The sequence below is a fragment of the Athene noctua genome, chromosome 1 (assembly GCF_965140245.1).
Source record: "Athene noctua chromosome 1, bAthNoc1.hap1.1, whole genome shotgun sequence".
NCBI classification, from domain to species: domain Eukaryota; kingdom Metazoa; phylum Chordata; class Aves; order Strigiformes; family Strigidae; genus Athene; species Athene noctua.
Window position 1 is genome coordinate 192,594,410 of NC_134037.1, and position 22,951 is coordinate 192,617,360.

Here is a 22,951-nt window from a genome sequence, read left to right on the forward strand (position 1 = left end):
AGAATGTTCTGAAAGAGTGAAAATAATAATAGGAGAATACAATATTGTAACCTAAGATATATTTTCTGACCATATATACCACCACAGAAAAAGCTAAAATGAAAAAGTATGTTCTCTCTTCCAACAGGGCAGCCTAAAATAACTTACTAGCCTTAGTTTTATACTTATTGCTTCATGTATTTCTATATGCATTTCATTAAACCTCTAAATAGCATTCCAAGTAAACTCAGAGGTTCATGTGGGGACAGAGATATATATCTCAATCAAAAATCACAAACTTTAACCACAGTTCCAGAGCAGCTATACTGCTTTCTGCTGATGTATTAATGGAATGGAGAGAGCACTTTGACCTGCCAAAAGTAGGTAACCACTTCAGGATGAGCTCCAGATACGACTGACACCATTGACAACACTGTGTGATTAGCCACCAGTTCGTGTATGCCTACATTTTATGGACAGCTAAATTTCAGTCTCCAGATATGAAGGTGAATCCCACCTCTTTCTCTTACAAGAAAACACAGAAGACTACAATGAATTGCTCCAACATTACAAGGTCTTTTAGTCCTGTTTACCAAATATTAACCCAACCACAGTCTTAAATCATAATTGCCTTTAAAATATATCTTCTTTCTCTTCTTTCAGATAGATCTCTGCTGTCAATGCAGAGAAGATAGATACTTTCCTCAGATTTATTTCTAAGAGGCTTGATTTCTGTGGCGTTCTCAGCTCCAGAACTTATGCTTCACTGGTACTTCGAAAAAGTCATTGAAAGCTTGCTCTCTTTTTAAGTACCTTCTTTCCTCTATCCATTTGTATAGCATCATTGTAAATGCCTACTTTATCAGCTATAATCATGGAAAAAATTATTCCAGAAGAACGTACTGGAGAGGAATATCTGGGGGGAAAAAAAATCACTTCCAATCTATTACCTTTTTATTGTTGCCTATGTGTGATTCTGAGCTTTTCTCAGTTTCCTTTTTGACAGCTTCCTGAAGATCAGAGGCTTGTTGTATATATGTTAAAGCTGCCAGTATCTCATCTTCTAACAGTATTACATCTTCACAGGAAATTGGCCATCCCAAATTCTCTAAAGCCCCCAGCAAGGCTTCTTTATGCTGCATATATTGGACTGGCCCATCCTCTTTAAATCTTAAAAAAAAAAAAAAATTTTTTTTTTTTCAATTAGTAACCACAAGTAGGAAGAATTTTAATTTTAACAGTACTTTACAAATACAATCACAAAGCATAAAGGCAGAATAAACCATAAGATTCATCCAATCTATCTTCTGTATGCCACAATTAACTGTGTTTTATTCAGCTACTGCTGTGTTTGGTCAAACAATCATATCTGACTTAACCATATCTCACAGAAAGACATTGTCATGGTTTAATCCCAGCCAGGAACTAAGCACCACATAGCCGCTTGCTCACTCCCTCCAGGTGGGATGGGGGAGAGAATTGGAAGAGTAAAAGTGAGAAAACTCATGGAATGAGATAAAGATAGCTTAATAAAGCAAAAGATGTTCACACAAGCAAAGCAAAACAAGGAATTCATTCACTTCTTCCCATCGGCCCACAGGTGTTCAGCCATCTCCAGGGAAGCAGGGCTCCGTCACATGTAACAGTGACTTGGGAAGACAAAATTGATCAGAATGTCCCCCCTTTCTTTCTTCTTCCCCCAGCTTTATATGCTGAGCATGATGCCATATGGAGTGGGATACCCCTCTAGTCAGCTGGGGTCAGCTGTCCCAGCTGTGTCCCCTCATAATTCCTTGTGCACCCCCAGCCTCCTCACTGGTGGGGTGGTGGGAGAAGCAGAAAAGGCCTCGACTCTGTGTAAGCACTGCTCAGCAATAACTAAAACATGTCTGAAGTATCAACACTCTTTCCAGCACAAATGCAAAACATAGCCCCATACCAGCTACTATGAAGAAAATTAACTCTACCCCAGCGAAAACCAGCACAGACATCTACAGAGCAATTCAAGTGGCTGAGCATAGATGTCTGGTGCCATTTTAGATACCCTAGAATATGTGAGGCATCAATAAAGAACTTGCAGATACAACTGAGAAATGATGGAAATCCCTCACCCTTCTGGAGCATCAGCCAGGGTGAAGTGGCAAGCATCTAGACATTCTAAAATATTGGTGTCCTGATTTGCCACATCAGTCTTCACTGATCACATAAAAAAGATACAATCTCCTGCTGCTTATTCCTCTGTCAGTTCTGCACTGCTCAATTTTACTCCGTGATCAGGAGTTTGCTTCCATCCATGCCAGTGGATCGATTATGCAAATGTCCACTAAAGAGCCAGCTTGAAGCTACACACACCTTTATAAAGGTATTTATAAACCAAAAGGTGAATTAGATACAGTCATCTTGATAAAAACAAACCAAACCCTCCAAAATCCAGAACAGGTAGAATTCTTTATATCTCCAATTGGAAGTAACGTACTTCATTTTAGAACTCAAAAAGTAGCTCTTCTTCTTTTATGGCTCTTCTCTACAGCTCTGCCAACACTTAAATAATGTGAAACCTAGAACTGGAGAGAGCAATTAAGTGTCTGTCTTACCAACACATGCAACCATGGTCATGCCTACCATGTTGCCCTACCCTTTGCTACTGCTTATCTCTCTGCTCCTCAGGAACTACTTTGTATTGAAATTAACCTGACTGGTATAGTTACTAGATTTTGTTCTCTTTTACCTGAATCTGTTATTAATTTATAATCAGTATCAAGCTAACTTACCTCCTGAGTTGGACCTCTCAACATTTTGAACACAAGCATAATATTACCACTTCTCTAGTAAATTTGGATTTCCCTAGTATCTGAGATAACATTTTAATACACGCTAGTGAACCAGAAATCCCGTCAATTATTTCTGGACCCCTGTGATGAAGTTAGTAGACTTTGTTTATTATTCTCTCCTTCTGGATTACTAATTTTGGAAGTATGTTGTCATCCTTTTGTAATACATGAGCATGATCATTCAAATTGTAAATTTAGAAAAGAAATAGATCAAATATTTCAATTTCTATGCACCAATATTAACAATTTTAATATGCCCCTCTAGCAGCAGACTGCAGAATTGCTAGGACTTTTTTTTTCCTTATATACATAATATTTATGGCCATACATAATTAGCCATATGCTACCAAAAGTAAAATATTTTGGATACCACCCTGTCAAATTTCTGTACTCTACAACTCATTTTCTATCAACAGACATCTATTTCTTTTTTTTAATTTTATGCTGTTCTTTTGTTTAACAGATTTCACTTCCTCTCTGCACCAGAATGGGGTTTTAGTTCTTTTTATTGATGATAGAACTGTGTATTTTTTGCTCATTAGCTTAAGTTCTCTTAAAAGCATTCTAGTTTTCATTCCCATTTTTCTGCCTAGGAATATTTCACACCCATTCAGTTTTCATTAATTGATCTTCACTTTATTCTCTGAAGGAAACAGACACTAATTTCACTGATGTCAGTCCTGTTTACACAGTCACTAGTTTTTTTAATCAATATACAGAAATAAGCTAGTTAAAGTACTACAAACTTACAGTGTGATATACGGTTCCAGCACAAGCTGTAAAGGTGCTTATTATACCTTTACAAACCAGCCACTGAAGTGCTCTATACAGGATGAGACAAGATCTACCTTGATGCCAAAGGCAATGACATGCTGTCCTACCAAGGTCCTGCCACTTGATATAGATTAAGAATAGACCAGCACCATTCAAATGGAATGCAAGCCCTTCCCTTTAAAATTAATCAGCACTGCAAGAAGGAGGTCCAGAATTTCATATTACTCCATATCACATATACATTTTTGAGAGTAAGGTATAGCTATGAAATATTTGAAAATAAAACCAGTTGGTTACAGAAATAGTGATAAAAAAATATCAAGTATTTGTGTAAGTTAGAAAACCAAAAGGTGATAGCTTACTTCTCTCTTTCCTCCTGAGGTAGTGCTCTCCAAATAATTAGGTTTAGGCGCCTATTAAAGAAAGCAAAGCAGTTTTTGAGGGAATGCAGTTCCTTGTGCATCTGATCATCTCAAAACTAGCAAATAAACACAGTTTCTCAAGATATCTGCACTGATTTGTATTCCAAGAGCACTGTATCATCAAATTGTATCATTTTCATTCAGCTATGAAATTATCAACTGCAAGAGAAGATGGGAAAACAGCATCTTTCATCAAGAAGCAGCATGACTATTTCAGGGTCACGGAAGGATTAATGGCACTCACTGCTGCTTCCTGCCAGGATTTTCTATGGATGGTTCTCTTCAGCACCAGCAAGCTAAATCAAATAACAGAACTGATTAAATGTCAGTTAAGCTAAGCACAGTTGTTCCAATTAAACAGTTTCAGAAAACTGTAGCCTGAAGACATGTGGAGAGCAATGCTTTTTTTTTTATTATTTTTTTTTCTGTTCAGATAACCCCTCAGTTGTGCCATTCAGGTTTCTATTCATTAAACTCTGGCTATGAAGAAAAACTACTGACAGGAAAATGGAAGTGATTATACCAAAGCAATGCAGTTCTGAGATCTTTTAAAAGCACCACTAAACTTTCTGCTTTTGCTTTTTAGACATAAATTATAAACTCATTAGGTCATTTAGTTTACATTATTCTTTATTAACATCTCAAACAGTTAAGCCATTACTCACTTCATGCTATACAAATAAACTTCTACTGATGATTCCAACTGCTGTAATTCTAGAAAAATTTCCAAACTTTCTTTGGAAACGCAAGAATAAACTTATTGTTAGGAAGAATTCAGATTGTAAGCATTAGATTTTTAACAGTCTTGCCAGATTTACTGGTGCATGTACAAAAAAAACCTCATTAACACCAAATTCTGATTATGAATTTCTTGATGATTCATTTTATCTACTAGAAACCAAACCCCAGCATTTTTAGAATGTAAATTACTTAGTTCATTCACAATGTGCAGTCTCAGCATGCTCAGCTGCCTATTCTATACTTTTAAATGTACACACTCATAACTAACTCATCTATAAAAGCTTCTGGCTATACAAGATCATACACATTTTGAAGCTTCCAGAGTTTTTCCCCTTCAATACTGGATATTCTCTTTGTCAGAGCACAAAATTTCTGCCCTCACTACTTTTCTCCCTCTAAATCTGATGCTAAGGTCAATCTATGTATGGGGAATATATTGTCATGCTTGCTTCTGTTCTTGAATCCTGCATGGCCTGATGTATTGTCTCATCCATAGATGTCAGAATAAATTTGTGACCAATCATTATTCACAAAGCTGAACTGCAGCTTTTGCAAATTCAATTACTGGAAAAGTACCGTGGCATTTATAGCAAAATAAATTGGACTGGGCTGGTGTTTCACATGTAGAGGAAAAGCAATGAGAACTTTTTTTTCACATTGTTGATTATAAGGATCTTCAGGCAGCTCTCTCTTCCATTACACCTCTTTCGCAGAAGTAGGGAACTCAATCCTACTATTGTAAATACACGGATTCATTGACCTCTGTGGGTAAACATAAGTAAACAGTACTCCCAATCACCAAAGTTTAAGGGAGACTGTGAAAAAGCTGTCAGCAGATCATCAGAGTTTAACCAGAAAACACTTTTGTTTCCCTAAAAACTAAAGTCAAAAAACTAAAGTAAAAAGTTCAATGGTGTGGCACAGCAATGAAAAACTTGAATTTTTTTCAGAAGTCACCATTAAATTTACACCCCTTGAACCTTCTGTCAAAATGAGCAACAAATATAGATTCCTGTGAATTCTTCATCAGCCTGATAACAGAATTGTCTCAGTGACAGAGCACACAAACCCAACAGATTTCTATTCACTGAATTTCATTAATATTAGACATAGCAAGCAGCATTTGTAAATCATAATTCTTGGTTTTTATCAGAAAATATGGATACATTTAGAGATAGGAAATGGAAACGAAAAACAGAGCTATTACATGCTTTAGAAAGAACTGGTATGATCATAGAGCTACAGGGGGAAAAAAAACTTAAAGGGCTTCAGTGGAATTCATCAGAAAACAAAGACTAAACACTTGTCATCAAGGGGTTTTGTCATATAAAATGGTTACATGTGTAAATGTCATTAGAATACAACCTGAAAAAGATATCCTATTTATTAAAACAATTTAGTCAAAGCACTCATAAGATTACTGAATGTCATTAGTAGTCAAATAATTGCATTACTTCCAAAAAACCACAAAGTTACATCAAGGAAAGAAATAGCTTAGAGATCTAATGTCCTTGTCCTGTCTACTTCTGATGTGCTTTTACCAACATTCAATTAATAAGCACAACAATATCTGTCTCACAAAAAAATATTTTAAATGCCCATGTCTTGTAGGTTCCTCAGTTACATTCTTGCATCCATACTTAGGTGCTAGGCAGCTGGCAGCAAAAAGCAAGCTACTAATTTAATTGCAAGTCTATGGATTTAGGAGCTTAATTGTAAATTAGAAGTTTGGCTAGCACTGTACATTTCAGGGAGATTCCTTCCTGGGGATTATTGCTTTCAGATTTATGCCCAGAAAGTAAAAGAATTTTTTTTAATTTTTTTTTTTGTCATAGAACAAACATAATATGAGCAACATGTTATTTATTACCTCCTTGCCTATTTGTTTTCTCATTTTGCATTATTTTTTGAAGAAAATAAACATTTCTCCTACAGGTTGATGGTGGATTAAAGTGTGTCAATGGGCAGAATTACCAGTATTGAGCAAAGCATGTGTGAGCAAATGCCTACTACATAAGAAAAAATCTGAAATTAGACTGCAAACATGATACATTTCTGGTAAGCAGACTTGCCTTTCATAGGATTTAACTGCTTGTTCCAGCTTCTTTTTATAGGCATCAGGATTCACTGCCTGAGGATTAATTAGTGTGATCTGCTTCTCCTTGTTGCTGACATGGGCCAATGGTAGCATCTATTATACAATAAAATAAAAAGACTTCATTTATCATACACCTTTTCCTTTACCAGAATAGCTGAATGCCCATGAGTCCATGTCCAAGGATCAGAGCAGCCAAAAGGTACACTGGAAGGCTGCAAGAAGAAAGATTTGAGCACCCTAGAGAAATGTCAGAATTAAGACATACTTTCATAAAATAGGAAGTCATACACTTACAAGTAGATCTTGAAAGGGCAGAGAAAGGGTAGAAAAGAATGACAGAGGAGGAAAGATGCCTTCCTATCTCTCAGTTCAAAGTCCCACTATCCTTCAGCCTCTTAAATTACTCAGCAGTTCATGTAAGAAAACCTGTTTTATATATCAACGTCCTGATGATGACTATAAACAGAAAAAAAAATCCATGACAGAATGGGAGAAGATGGAGAATGTTACTCTCCCCAAAAGTGTTTTCAACACATACGGTTGAGTGGGAAGCTTCTCCAAGTGCCCGTCTGAGTTCAGGATATAAATGACAAAAAGATGGATGAGGTTCAATTTAAATAGAACTAAAACCCCTGTTGGGGATAAAAGGCAAGCAATCATAAAATAAAACAATACAAAAATTTCTTTAATTGAGAAAATTTTGCAGTGATGTTTTATTTGTGTTTGAAACATCACAGCCTAGCTGGATTGCAAATTACTGCTGTATGACCATTTTTTCAGGAGCAGTGGTGTCTCTATATTCCCCTCTCTTTCTGAGGACATCTCTCTGATTAATAAATCTGTTCCAAAACAGTGCCAGACCACATCAAAGCTCCTAATATTAATTTTAAGATCACTTAGAAGCTAAAGTTAATGGGAACGTGTCAATGAAATATCTTGCCAGAGACAGATGAGTCAAATCTCTGCCCAGACCTGTGAGCCATGAAATCTGGCTACCTGTCATCTCTAAGGGGGTGTTTGAAAGCTTAAATCAAGGAACTAAGAGTACCCCACTTACAGTTTCATACTGCCATGGTTGTGGTCTGCTATGTTACTCAAACCAAGTTAAAAGTTCAGCAGGGCTTCACCATGTAGAAGCCCTCTCCTACATTCCCAGAGTAACTCCAAGTACAAACAGCATCATTTGCAAAATAAATATTTAATATAGTTTGAATAGAATATGAGGGGCAGACAAATGTAAACATATTATTACAATATTGAAGAATAAAACCAGAATGGAATGTCTTCTTAGCAAATAGTAAATTTGAAATATGAGGCATACTTCTAAAGCAATGAAAACTGCTCATGAAGTCAAGTGAAATTTGACAGATTCAGCAGAAAGAAATCATAGGGAAGCTTTTTTAGTGACAAAATGTTTTGTCATTTTTAAAATTAAATACTTAAACTTCCATATCAAAAGAATTCATTTGTTTCAAAATGGTCTTTATTTCATAACCAAAATTTCAAATTTCTAAAGACAAAAGCAAAGCACAACAACCCTATGAAAGTCTGTGTTATTTTAGACCAAGCAAAGATGGTTTTGTTGGCTGAAACTGAACCTGATTCTTTTGAGCAAAGCATTGAGTCAAAACTCCATGACTCGCAAAGCTGTCTTTAAGTTGCCACAGATGCCACAATCTGCAACAGATACTCAGATGATTCTATAGGGAAGGTTTGCTTCTATAGCATAAATTAGACAAGTTCCAAGTCTTTCTTTTTTTTTTTTTTTTTTTTTTTTTTTTCCTGGATATGAATCTGATGGTAGTTTAATGAATTAACCTCTCTGAAATAACTCAGGTGAAACTGACAGGTCATACAGAACAGAAAACAACAGGTCAGCCTCCTGTTAATGAACAGTTGTCATGGAAACCTTTTTTTTGCTGCACCTCCAAGGTGAGCTAACTGCTCATAGTTACTCCATCATCACTGCTAGCAAAAGCTATAAATCAGAATTTTACTATCCCCAGAAAAGCAAACACAAGTATCTGCATTCCACAGCAAGAAAACTAAGATATCAGAAGGAAGAATGCAAAAATGTCTGTACATTTATTATCATCTATGAAGTCTTCTGAAGTACTGGAATAATCAAGATTCTGTTAATGTCTTCTATTCAAGCTCTATGTCCAGTCTCAGAACCTATTTTCTGCTTTTCCTTGATGTGCTGGCATGAAGCTTAAGGGAGAGTAGGTTCCACAGCTCATAAATTCTACTGTTTCTACCTCACGTACAACTCCCAACCTTCTTTTTCCTTTCTATACTCTGCTTGGGAACCAGAAAAACCCATGCCTCTACACATAGAACAATAATTCTCCAGTGCCTGAGAAACTTAGTGTCATTAGACAACTAACAGGGATTAGCAGGTACGAAAAAGTGGTAAAAACTATATGTTATTTTGTGTTTATATCCCTGAATCTAAAGAAAGCCCATGGATCGCTGTTTGGATTCTGTACAGCAGCTCTTAATTCCAAGAACACTGAACTTAATTCAGCCCTGAACTAGACAACCATAATCTCCCATGAACTGCCATTAAAAATTACCTGTACATAGCACTTGCTGAATCATGGTTTTGAATATTTTCAATGATCACTGTTTTACAGACTACTGTTTTTGCAAATAGCAGTTTAAACGCAGCTCAGTATTGTCTGGAAAGGATTCAAGGGAGTCTTTATTTAAAACATGGAAGAAAAAGTTCTACTTCACAGGTGTATTGAGAAGATGGGAAAAGAAGTGACTGCTCAGAAATCACACGTAAGAGTTTAAGTGAAAGTCACAGTGTCTTTTGCTTGGCATTTCACTTACAGTAGATTGTTTTGTACAGTTTTGTAATTATTGAATGCCTGATTTTTTCTGAGAAATGGCTATTTTACATCTGAAATGCTAAAATGTACGTTTTTAAATGCTTTTGATACAAAAAGCTATCTTCTTATTACATTCCAAAAAAATTGCTCACACCAGAAAAATCCTTAAAGATCATGGGTTCAAATTGGTTTTACTAAAACAGAGGATCTGGTTTTGCTTCCACAATCTGCATGCTATAGAAAAAAATTCCCATTCTTGAATTTAAAAAACAAACATGAAAATTTTAAAATGTACAAATTTGTACATTTGTTATAAATATTTTACTTAGCTCTATATCACATTCTATTACAAAACCCTTACAAAACCCTTTCTCACCCCTTATTATTCAAACAGATACTGTTTCGCTTTTTCTTTGAGTATTGTTTAAAGAAACAACTCTTAGTAATGAAAATGATCTGCAACACTTATAGGACCTTCATAGGATGCATCGTACTAGAAGAATTAGAGCAACTTGCCACAAATGGATTTCCTTTAAGTGGAATGGCAGTTAGAGCTTCATGATACACAATTCATTGTGAATTTTGCACAATCTCATAATTGTTTACACCTATCATAATTAAATTTTAAGTACTGAATTCCAATACTTTTCAAAAGGTCTTAGCAGTCTCATGTAAACCTTGAGAATGCACAAATCCACAAACTGTGCACCTGCACAGTTTTCCAAATTACTTTATGGACCTAAAATACATAATCCAGTGAATTAGTATGTATCAGTAGAGGCTGTGGTGCTCAAGAAATTGCTGCACACTGCCATCAACTGGTAACTGTAAAAGAAAAATATATAGCTCTAAAACTTGTTAAAGTCTGGAAGAAATACTATTAACTATCAGTTTTATCTTCTTATTGATGAATGAATGAACATTCAGATACGCATTATAAATTTAGCACACATCAACCATCTGCAATTAACAATAGAGAAGGTAATTATGACATTTATAGAAATGAATAAAGAAATTCTTTTTAAAACAGTACCAAGCTGTATGTTTGACAGAAACAGTTTTACCTCAACAAATACTTTAGAAACTACCTGCTTGTCCAGAACTGGGGTGTATTTGGTACCATGAGGGACAACTGTAGGAGCTAAGGCATCCATGATGGTGAGTCGCCTGGCAACCAGGCCATGGGTCTTTAACCAAAGAGCCGAAGAGATATCTAGAGAACTAGAAAAAAGAGACTGTAAGATGTAGCACAAGGTAGAAATATATTTGAGAAGTTTGAAATGATTGAAGAAAAATATAAACTATAATTTTTGTGATGTATCTGTATGTGCACACACATACCTTTTCAATGGCCTTTTCACAGCTTTCTTCATTTTCATATCTAAGATAAAACATTTGCATTTCATTATCTCACTTTTTGTGCACACGTAAGTATATATAAATAAGCTGACATATAATAGCATCATTTTTTTATTTGAGCCTACTAGCAGTGTCACAAAGACTACACAATCATGTCTATTTCAGTTGCTAAATTAATCAATGAGAATTATGTGGCCTGTGTTTCTTGGTGCTTGAAAAACAGTAACAGTGTTACTATATGCCTGACAAACCCTAATTAATCAATGAGGAAATTTATAAAATAGGTGGGGAATAATTTAATTTTTAAAAAAATTTTGAACTTTGTATGTATTTATTTCTTATAACCCAAAAAGAAAGACTAACCATTTTGTTACCCTATTCAAGATGTGATACCAAGTACTATCACTAATGAGATGGCCAGGAGTAGCTAATTTAATCTATACCGGTATGAAGATCTGTATAAAATCTATATAAAGAACTAAAAATAAGATGCTGAAATGTTAAAAATGCAAACATCTCTAAGGATCATAGGTTTTAGAACCACTTAGAGGATGTATCATAAAGTTCAGAGTTGCAAGAATTACTGAGAGAAATGAATACTATCTGGATGTATCCAAGCCTCATTGGAAATACTTTTGTCTCTGCATATGCATCTGTTCCAGAGAGCATGGGGTTTTTGCAAGGCTAAGAAAAGTGCAACCTCCATTTACATAGAATTGGTATCATTGAATTAGAACCACCACTCTCAGCTTTAACATCAACATTAAGCATAACGACAAATTACCGTATCACAACAACAATCCATTACCGTATAACAAGATTCTCGAAATCTATTTGTTCTGGTGATAAGATGTAACAGTGATATACTTTCAGGAGTCCAAGGCATAGCTGTATCACAGCTGCTGCATACTGTGGACATAACTAAGCTGTTGTAAACTGAATAGTTTGGGCACTGGCAGGAGTCTGGCCACAGCTGTAAGGACCTTGTTACAATACGCTCCTGCATGTTCAGCCCTCTGCATCCCTGCTGCGTTCCAGTCCTTTGTACTGCAGGTCTGCACAGTTTTGCTTCAAATGAGGCATCATTAGTTACAAATGCAGCGGAAGAAATGTTACCATCTGTTCCACGCAGAGCTTCCTGTTCTGTCAACTTCCCTTTGAAAATGGTTGTATGTTTCACACTCTTTTTAACAGAAAAACTCTTCTTTTCAGGAGATGTTCCCTCCTCTGGTCTTTCTTTCCTAAATTTCACACTGTGGCTCTGGATTCGCAACAGACTTGTCTTTGTTTGCTCTGTAGGTGTTGAAAGGGAAAGAACTGAAGAGCTAACTGACTGCTCAAATACACATTTGGGAGTTCATCTTTGGCCTACAGTCCCAATTTTTAAGGGACTGCCTACACAAGACCTCAAACACAAATTTACTTCAGCACTTATTTGTACTTTGTACTTTCCCATGGATGAAGACTTCTTCTACGCCAGCTGGGTAAACTTGGTTTCAGACTGCATACAAAGGATACTTCAAAGAGAAACATAGCATTACAGGTGTAGTAAGGAGAAATATTAGTGTAAGAAATGCTGTAACTAGTGAAACATAGGTCTTCATTCTTGACAAAGATGTACTTATTTAGAATAAAAAGAGATAAGGGTTTAACATCTAGTGTTAAAATACTGTTACAGAGCTTTCAAAATGTCCTGTCAAAATGGTTAATTTGTCATTGCAGGGCCTGTGATGAAGCATAGATGAGCAGACATTTGTCTATCTGTTTGGGTCAAATGAGTAAGATTGCTGAAATGAAATTAGTTAGAATTTCAGAAAGATTATTATTTAAATCATCAAAGGCTTCATTTGTTCCTATAAAGAGGGATGCTTTAGGTTGTTTTTAACAGAAACTGGTCAAGTTAATGAGTACATTCTGCTAACAACTACAGTTCATTTTAGTCTTACCTGCATATAATGCTTTCTTCCTTCGGGCGGGACTGTCAGCAGTGGTTTGCCAGATTTGTTGATGGGGTGTCAGTGCTGGCTCTTCTGAAGCACAGCATGCCCCGCTGCTATTAAGAGTAGTACTCAGGTCTTCAACATGTTTGGTTACAGAAGACACAGTATGTGTGTGCTTGTGATTAGTGCTGTAAGTGACGAAAAGAAGAAACAAGCAAGATACTACTTCAAACATATAACACTGGTTTAAAAAATGCTAAGCTGAAGTTTTCTGGTAATTTAAATATTTATTTTAAATGCTTCTAACAGTGCAAAATATCTTTTCTGTTATCCTCGTCTGCATTTCAAAGGAGAGTTCAAAGGAGGTTAAAATATTCATATTTTTTTTAACTATTTAGAAGTCTTTTCTTAGTCTATTTAAAAGATTTTCATTACTTTTAAGGCAACATTTCATACTTTTAATAGGGTCAGAATGTTCTGTAATAGCCACTTTGAATCCTGAGGGAAAGAGTAAACCTACTATCAGCAATGAAAATAACTCACACACACACGTATATACCTATATCCCAGCATTAATAAAAAATAAAATATGCAAATTCTGAAATAAACACTTTTATACTAGACATTTTTACTATTTTTACATTTATACTTTTATTTATATATTTATACTTTATATTTACACATTGATACTATACATTTTTATACTGGACATGTTACCTGCCCTTCCACACATAGGAAATCATTCCACAGCACTCTCCATTTTTAATTTCTTTTACCTTCTTTTTGATACATTTTATTTTACCTTACTCTTTTAAATAGATTTCTGTCTTTAAAATCTGGGGTTTTTTAATGTCCTTTGTTGCTTTTGTACTATTACTGCACATATAAATAAGTCACCGGGCAAGCTATTTTTCTATTAAGGCTGTGCTCTTGTAGAGATTACAAGTAACTTCATGTCTGAAGCTAGGTCTGTGTTTATTCCCCAAACAGAAACTCAGTATAATCAAACAGGCAGAAAACTTTTCCACGGGGGCTCAGGAGTCTGCCTTCAGTATGCTGTGGAAGAATCTCCTTTTGAATGGTCGTTCTTGGCACCGTGAGATTTGCAACATGTTTTTCAACAGATGCCAAACATAAAACTATTTTTAACTATGAGATTACTTATCTTTTGATAAAAAGAAAGGCTAAATATGGCATGAACATACAGAAACACATTGTATAATCAAAAATGAGGAAAGAAGTAAGAAGTAATTTCATTCATGGTGTTTTCCATCATTTAAACAAATACATTTGTACATAATTTATGTTTCAATCAGCATAACCCAATGAGTGACAATTCAGTCATGAAATACCAAGCCAGCTCTACCTATAGGACAATAATTTTTTGTGAATTGTCTAGGTCAGGGGGAGCAACTTCACCATGTGCTGGAGACAAAAAAATATTTTCACCTCTTTGCTTTAATAATTTTGCTAATAATTTGAGACCATTGAGATATTTGAATCTTTTTTTTTTCAGTCATCACAGTATTAGTGTATTTTTCCAGATTTTTTATTTCCATTACTGTAACTGTTTAAAAAAACCCAAAACAACAACTTTTCTTCTTAAAAGAGGAAAATGTCAGAAGTTAAAAATGCAATACAATGAAAAAGGAGAAATGTAACAAATAGCTCTTATCTCTTATTAACATAATAACAGTATGAGGACATACTTATTCTGTGGATCATTTTCTCCATTACAACAATCCATCATTAGACATTCAGCATGAATGGTCTTCACTTTCTCTAGGTCTCTTTCTCCTTGTTCAATCTCTCTTTTCAAAAGATCTATGTCTTCAGTCTAGCAAAAAAGAAAATCAAATGTTTAATTACAATTACTCTTAAATGTGTTTCATTCCTGAACTAAAACTCTGCAAGTTCTGATAATCATTTTAAATATTCACTCAGCTAGGACAACTGCAAAATTCTGTATATTTTTTCAGGTTGTCTCTTGTGCTTGGCAACACAGTCTTTCAAATTATTCTTCGTTTTTAGGAAAAAGACAAACATTTCCTAACAAGCCAGTTACCCCTTGAGAGATGAACAGCCATATTTCTGAATAATTTAGTGAGGTCAGTAGCTCCCCTCATTCCAATCAAACAAGCAAATAATTAAGCAAATAAAGAAAATACAATACAAGATATGTACATTACAACTGTTGTCTTGTCATTCTACAGATCACAGCTCTATCACATATTGTCCCTGAAAAATGGGAAGTAAAAAACATACTCTTTAAGTAAACATTGGAATTTACTGGGAATCATTTGGACTACAGGAGGAAACAGGAAGGAAATCCTAATTATGATCCCTTTACAACTCCCACAGGGCCAGAAGTCTGGAGATGGACAACACGGACTCTGGCCCTCATCTTTCCAACATGTGCAGTGTCACACAGTCCACAACAGCAGAATCATTGAAATTGCCCAGTACACTCTCTGATACCTTTCAATAGCTGGAGTATTTTCACATCTTCCTTAGAATCAGTGTCTGCAAAGTTCTAAATTTCCTGCCTCTGTCTTTATCCTGGTTGTTCTCATTGTTCCATTACCACCATTTTTAGAATTTGTGGAATTAATTAACTGAGTATTAACTTTAATTAAAAACAGAAATATGCTTTAAATGGGTGCTTCTGTTAGTCTGTTCATAAATTTCCTATTAGGGATTGTTAGATTAAGCTGCTTAGTCACACTTGATATATCACTGCTATTCAAGTAATTTTACTCATTACAGATCTCTCCCCAGTGGCTACTGTAGAGCAAACTTTTAGCAAAATTCATAGACTCGTTCATTCATCATCATTCAAATTCAGCTCTGGGTTCTCTCACTTATTAACAGGATACAAATCATAGTTTCATTTTAAACAGTAACTTTTTTCTGAAACAGCAGAGATCCCATGTGTTTCTTCCACAGCTGAATTTGATCCGTACGGTTTTTGGGTTTTGGTTTTCAGATAGGGTTTTTTTCAACAGTAGCACTACAAATGTACTTTGCATGATATTTGGGCTTTTTTGCTGTTGTCTAATAAAAGTGCATAAGCAAAAAGTGTCACCCCCATTGCTTTCATATCACTTCAAATCTGTTTTAATATAAAATCACAATAATGTGAGTCATGCAGTTCCTTCAATAGCATGAAGAAACAAACATTTATTTTCAGATACTTACAATAAAGTCTGCAGCATCAGAATCAGTCAAATAAATATTGTAATAATGAAACTGTCCCTCTGTTTCAGTAGATAGTTCATACAAAAATTTATTAGCTTCTCTGTCGTCACAGTTGAAGGATACAGTATGGATGGGAATTTTACGATGAAGCTGGACTTGAGCCAAAATTATTGGGGGGGGCTGAAAATCAAAAAATGTATATTAAACATGTGACATCTAAAAATATATCAAAACATGGAAAATTTGTAAGAATTTTAATCAGTCATAGTTGCTTAGAGACAGATATAGATCGGTTAATCATACATAATTGTATGTATGATTACAATCAGCATATATTTTATATGGATTGTTATTTCATAATTATATAAAATGAGCTAATTTAAACCTGAATTTGAAACACTGATAATGTATTAAGGCACAGGATACACTAACAAAATAAAATAAAATGTAAATTATAATATAATCAGTACTGCGTTTCTTAAGTCTTAAAGGAAATTACTAAAGCATGGGAAATTAAACTACTACATTGGTATTTAGTACCACTAGATGTATATAACAATGTTTTTGTATGTATGTAAGTGTTGATATTTTTATTAAGCTAAATTAGTTCAATGAAAAGTTGATTCAATACCAGGAAACAAAACAGAGGCTGAGAAAATAGGAAAGTACCAGGAAAAAAAATTAGAAATTAAAAATTAAAACAACATTAAAAGATGTGAGTTTAAGTTTCTCATCTGCTAATTTAAAATCAGGTTTACATTTTGATATTCAAATAATTTTGAAGTATATAAATCTACCCTTCCTTGTGGGTCTCTTTCCTATTAACAAGAAAAACAGAATAAAAATAAAAGTGGTTCTTTAACATTTTTCTTCCTTATCAGGCTGTAAAGATATTATTTCTGCAAGTTTATGATGCTTTCGGAATCCTAGATTTATTCAGTATATTTCAGTAATTAATTTCATGTGCCCTTCAGTACAGCTATTTACCTAAGTAAAGTCAGGATTTTGCTGCATATCTGCCATTACAACCAAACTAAATTTTCAAGGGCAAATAAATATTTCAGAAATTCCATTCTCATCACACGGGCTAGTTTTCACCATGCATTACCGCTTGAAAGTGGTTTTTTCCAGTTTTTAGCTGGTGTTAGATAATGTGATATAACATGAAATAGCATCATTTTAAGTCACAGTAACAACACATTAAAAAAATAAAAGCATACTTTTGATTTCATTGTCCATTTAAAACTAGACTTAAAACAACTTCAGCCTGCTGTTACTCCAGAATTGCACTTACATAAGATCAAATTTGTCTCAGTAGGATAAAAACTGGAATCACACAGAGACCTTATGGAACAATATGAATGGTAACATCTTTATATGAAAATAATATAAATTAATAATTAGGCCCTTACTCCTCAGACATGACACAGCCTTTGTATCCATTTGGCAATAGAATATAAGAAGGTACCTACTTATATATTTGATGTGTTCTTTGGGGAAAAATGTTTAACACAAACTTGGATTTTTAAAATTTTCTTATCATCTTTATAGGTTTTCAAACCACCATGCAAGATTGCAGGGTTGTAGTATTTAAATCCAACCATATCTTGGGACCATCATTCTTTTTTGATTTTTAATTCATTAAATATTTGTACTAAGTCAGGGAGACATTTTATTTAACACAAATCCTAACCTTGATACTAACATACAGCTTTAATGTTTAATCCATTACCAGATCCTTAAAACAACTCATGACAAATGTGCACCAAAGACTGGACTGTGAGCAGAGAGTTCTAATCAAAAGCCCTCCATGAACAGCACATTTCCCAGATACAATTTTTCAATATTATGACAACATCCAGGAGACCCCAAGAGACTCAGCTCTGCAGGTATTATATTTATCTCATACTTCAGCCTCCTGACACCACACTACTGCATTTTCTGTTTTCTTATTTCAGAAATACCTGGTCAGGTCTCCCATCAGTCAAGAGATAAATAGCCTGAGTGTCAGTATCAGCAAGAGCAATCTGGAGAGCTTTGAGTGTATTTGTGGAACTTCCAATCTAAGAAACCAAAAAGAAAAGGCAAAGAAGCAGCTATAAATACCAACAGTTGTTTGCCTCTGTTCTTAAATCCATAATGACAGTGTACTGATTCAAGGGATATTAAAGAACCAAAATGAGTAATAAAATGGTGAAAATATTTATGTCAAATAGCTAGAAAAATCAAAGCAAGTGTCAAAGTAGCATAAATTGGTACTAAATTGATATTCGGTGCTTATGCAAACACATAAGTAAAATGCTGGCAACAGAAAATATGAGTTGTAGAAGCAAAAGCAATCGCTAAAAGGCTATAAACACATAAGAAGATATAAGATAAAGGATATATTCTATTATATTTTCCTACTGCTGCTCCTGATTGCCAACTCATCACACTCCCTTGAAACATATATTTTATTTAACCAAATAATTCAAAAGCTCCACAAAAGAGTTGCACAAGTTTATTTCTCAAAAATAGGTAAAGGACTTCCTGGTTTTCTGAACAGTATTTTTTCTAGACTATCTCCCATCTACCCCCTTGAAACAGCAGTGTAAACATCATTTATTTTTTAGCACAAAAATTAGCTATACCAACAAAACATACACAATAAAGCAATATTGTGCCCCCTCAAAACTGATATTTGAGTAATACTTTTCCTGTGTCATTCATATGTGATGTGAATGTGAATCACATTAGTGATCATGATCTGTCTTTTTTCTTTTTAGACTAAACACAACTCTAAACTCACTGAAATGTATTTCACAACATATAGAAACCTAAAAACTACAGTTTACATCTTCAGACTTCCACCTTTCAAACATTCAGTGTATAAAACCTTCTAAATTTAAGGGAAAAGTAAGGTTTTATCAGTATGGAAAAGTTTCATCAAGTCTTAGTCTTAGTCTTTTAGTGGGGCCAAAGCAAAATCCCTGTAAAGATATGCATCTGTTTTATGTTTGATCTGATCTGAAACAAAACAACTTCTACTGTATCATGGGAACATACTGTGGATGGTGATGATGTGAGGGAAATAACTATATACCTTATGATAAAAGCTGTTAATTTTATATTTCTCAGTTGCTACTGTTACAAATGAACATTGTTTTTATCTGTGTTTAAACAAGTTGATTTGCTTCAACTACGTGGCATAGTCATCCCCAAAATTTTAAATGTTATCATCCCTAAAGGATTTTTCAGGAAGAGTTAGTTACTGTTTATAGCTCAGCTTCCTTATTCCACATCCTGGGACCAAAGTGTATAAAATGAGATCAAAGGATCTACTCTGATTAATATTGCAGAGCAATCTTCTGTTCATTTCAGCTTCACTGTAAAGCCAGCTTTCTGATCTCAGATTTATGCCTGAACTGTTTAAAGCAGACTGAAAGGCCACCAGCAGATGTCATTCCTGAAAAAAAGTAGACTGTTCTTGTACCATTCCCTATACCATTTCAGATATCTAGATCTGAACTTATAAGGAAACCTATAATCAACAATTCACAACTTCATGAATAATGATGAAAAAGGCCATTCCCAAATGCTTATACAAGACAGTATCAAATTAAAGTAGTTCAAAGTATTATCAAACTTGCATGATGCTGTACCACATACATGGCTTCAACAGAGCCAACTTTTCGGGTCTCAAGGAAGGCAGTAAAATTAAGTTTACTAACCTCAGTTACAAGTATTCACCAACTACTCAGCGAGGACACACTAATACTTTCTTTTTTCCATGTCTTTGCCTGTTAGTATTTTCTGAGAATACCAAGTTAGCTATCTTGCTTTGTAGTCTTAGAGGTATTATGTAGCTTCCCCAATTCCCTCATCCCCAGGAATTTCATTATGAAGTCTGAGGAAGAGCTGTTATGATGCTGAGGAGTTTTACTATAGAAACATGTTTTTTGTGTTAGAAAACATAACATGGAATATATCTGTACTGTTGTGTGACTGATTTTCAGTCCTGTGCTTATAACATTGCTGTCCACATTTGATACTGACAATGACAATCTGGTGGCTGACTGTGGCTGACTACAAGCATTTCTACTTTGTTTCAGGGAAAAATCCTCATATTTTGGCCACTGTCAGAGAAAGAACATTGGGTAGATAGATAGATGTTTGGTCTGAGTATGGTTGCTCTCATGTTCCTATGAAGGCTAAAGTCAGCTGTCTATCTATGCACCAAAAGGGACTAGAAATGTTCCTCCAGCTCGCTGGCACCAGTTTCCTATATCACTTCCGAGCTGCAAGTCTGTCAGTGACACCCCTCATCCATGCAGCAGCCCTGCAGCAAGAGTGACAAATTTAGACACAGGGTCTGAGCACTGTCATGGATCCTACAGAAATCAAATTAGCCAATATTTGCATTGTGGCTACTAAACATAGCAGGCGAGAGGTTGAATTAATATGATATTATAAACAGGTCGACTGTTAAAGGACTATTATACCTGACATATTTTGTTGTACTCAGATCTACTAAAGTCTATACATCATCTATATTTTCAGCTTGCTCAAGTCAAATACTTATAGTCAATCCAAAAACGCCCATATAGATAGAGATGACATAGATATAACTTTGTACAAACAGGCTTTAATTAGTTGCCATGTTACCTCAAGCCCTTTTATCCAAAGACAAGCATCTTGCAAATTTTCCTCATTAACTTCAGCAAGTTTCTCTTTCCACGCCACTGCTTGGGCACTAAATTTCACAAAGTTAAATCTCTTTTTGTGTCTCAGTTGTTCCTGAAAGAGACAGCATCTGAATTTTACCCAGTGTTAAAAGAAAGAATACTTGTATGCTGAAATAATGACCAGTAGAAGTAGTTTTAATCAATATATAGTTGATTATATGGTTACAATAAATTATTATAATATTCAGCCATGGTGCACAAAGAGACAAACAGAGACAATTAGTGCCTGCAATTATTAAGATTACTTGAACTTTCCAACATAAGTCTCCATTTACTCACATTTCTCAAACTACATGAAGAGCAAATGTCTGGGAGGGCAAGAAAGAGAGAGAAAAAACTTGATATGAACAGTGATATAAGGAAGAAATTATGGCTGCTTACCAAAAGAAACTGAAATCAGAAACAAAGTAAGCATCATTTAGAGGAGAACAAGAATCAAATGTAGAGCACTGGCAAGGGGAACTAGGACAGCAAGAGAGAATTAAGAATTTGCTGAAGTTGCTTTTGGACAGAAGGTACAAGGAGAGGAAGATTTGTGAAAGCTAGTACAAACTCTCAGAGCCTGGAATCTTTGCCTCCTTTTCATCACCATTTTGTGCAGCTGTCTGTGAAAGCTTTTGGTACAGTATCTAATAATTTTCTAGTAGTTATTTGCCTAGAGAACCACATCACACTACATTCTATCACTTGTGCACTTAGCTCAAAAACCTGTTATAGTTTTAAATTTTCTAGCCCTGATAATGATTGCTATCAATGCCACACTGATGGAATTTTCATTTGTCAGTTACTCCTCTCAGGTCTAAAAAAGTTAAGATTAATCAAGTTTTAACAGTGTCTGTTTCTCTCAAATATTAATGTAAACTTAGGTAACATCATTGTGTATTTCTAAAACTAGGTGAGACAAATCCTGTCTTAGGTATGTCCCCCAGTACTCACTGCTTTTGAGGTAATTCTGCACTTTGCTAGTTCCTTTGCAAACTTCTGAGTCACTGTAAGATGCAAGCAAGTTCAGAACATTCTACACCCTCTTCTGTAAAGTATGAAACTGAATCTAGAACATACATTACACATCACAACATGTCAGTGGAATTAGATAACACTGCCTAAAAATAAAAACTAAAATGCCAAAAGGTGTTTCATTGAATAGCTCCTTTTTTGGTTTTTCTTGTTTTTTTCTTTTTTTTTTTTTTAGGAGGGAGGTGGCTCGAGGGAAAAACATTTTCTCCAGATTTTTAAAAAATATTTCTACAAATGAGAAAAAAAAAAAAAATTTAACTGAAAAAATGAGCACACCAAGAAACATAAAACTATTTTTATACAGCTGCTCTTTTTAAAATCATTTAAAAAATGAATAAAAAATATAATAACAAGCATCCAGAAAAAATCAGCCTACTCTAAAATGCTCCTCAATATTCAGAATCATCACTTTATGATACCTGTATGAGCTGAAATATTTTCTCCTTCACCAGTGGCAGCTTGTCCTTCATAGAGTGGGATGTATCAATAAGAATACAGACATCATCTTCAAACACATTACCAAAGAGCCCTCTGCTTCCTTGTTGAAGCCACTTAATCCTGGTGGGTGGGAAAAAAAAATCGAAACCTGGTCTGTAAGATCTTCGGAGCTTTGCATGCGAGAATCTAACAAGAGGGATCTTTTTATCATTGCTGTACTTCTTACTCTTTTTCTATAAGCACCTGTTAGTAGTCACTGTCATAAGTGGTATATTGGCCTTGATGAACCAATCCTCTGTCCCTACATAACAACACAAAGGCATTTTTATTTTATAATTTCAGTACAAATCTGGAGACAGACAAAACAGACAAAGCAATACAGCACCTTTATAAAGTTGATTATAAGGTAGTTTGAGCTGGGAACTTCCATGCAGAAGTAACTATAACTATTGCTCCCGTAACTGTTCTCCAGACTGAGTTTAGCAAATCATTTAAGCATATGCTAATAGGCCTCCCTTTTCAGGAAACCACTTAAGAACCTATTCAGCAAGGAAGTTGAGCGCTTTGAAGGGTCTTAATGTAACACAGATGTT

General features: G+C 34.9%; 1 protein-coding gene across 1 annotated transcript in view; it reads right to left on the bottom strand.

The window, feature by feature from the left end:
• The window catches only part of VWA3B (von Willebrand factor A domain containing 3B), a 64,168-nt gene that overhangs the window by 13,028 nt on the left and 28,189 nt on the right, over positions 1 to 22,951 (bottom strand). The window contains 13 exon segments of the mRNA XM_074930246.1: positions 930 to 1,149; positions 3,947 to 3,997; positions 6,820 to 6,938; positions 10,747 to 10,903; positions 11,024 to 11,065; positions 12,199 to 12,334; positions 12,988 to 13,169; positions 13,758 to 13,760; positions 14,691 to 14,818; positions 16,180 to 16,359; positions 18,144 to 18,242; positions 20,824 to 20,955; positions 22,340 to 22,478. Coding sequence (XP_074786347.1) covers positions 930 to 1,149; positions 3,947 to 3,997; positions 6,820 to 6,938; positions 10,747 to 10,903; positions 11,024 to 11,065; positions 12,199 to 12,334; positions 12,988 to 13,169; positions 13,758 to 13,760; positions 14,691 to 14,818; positions 16,180 to 16,359; positions 18,144 to 18,242; positions 20,824 to 20,955; positions 22,340 to 22,478 — 1,588 coding nt within the window.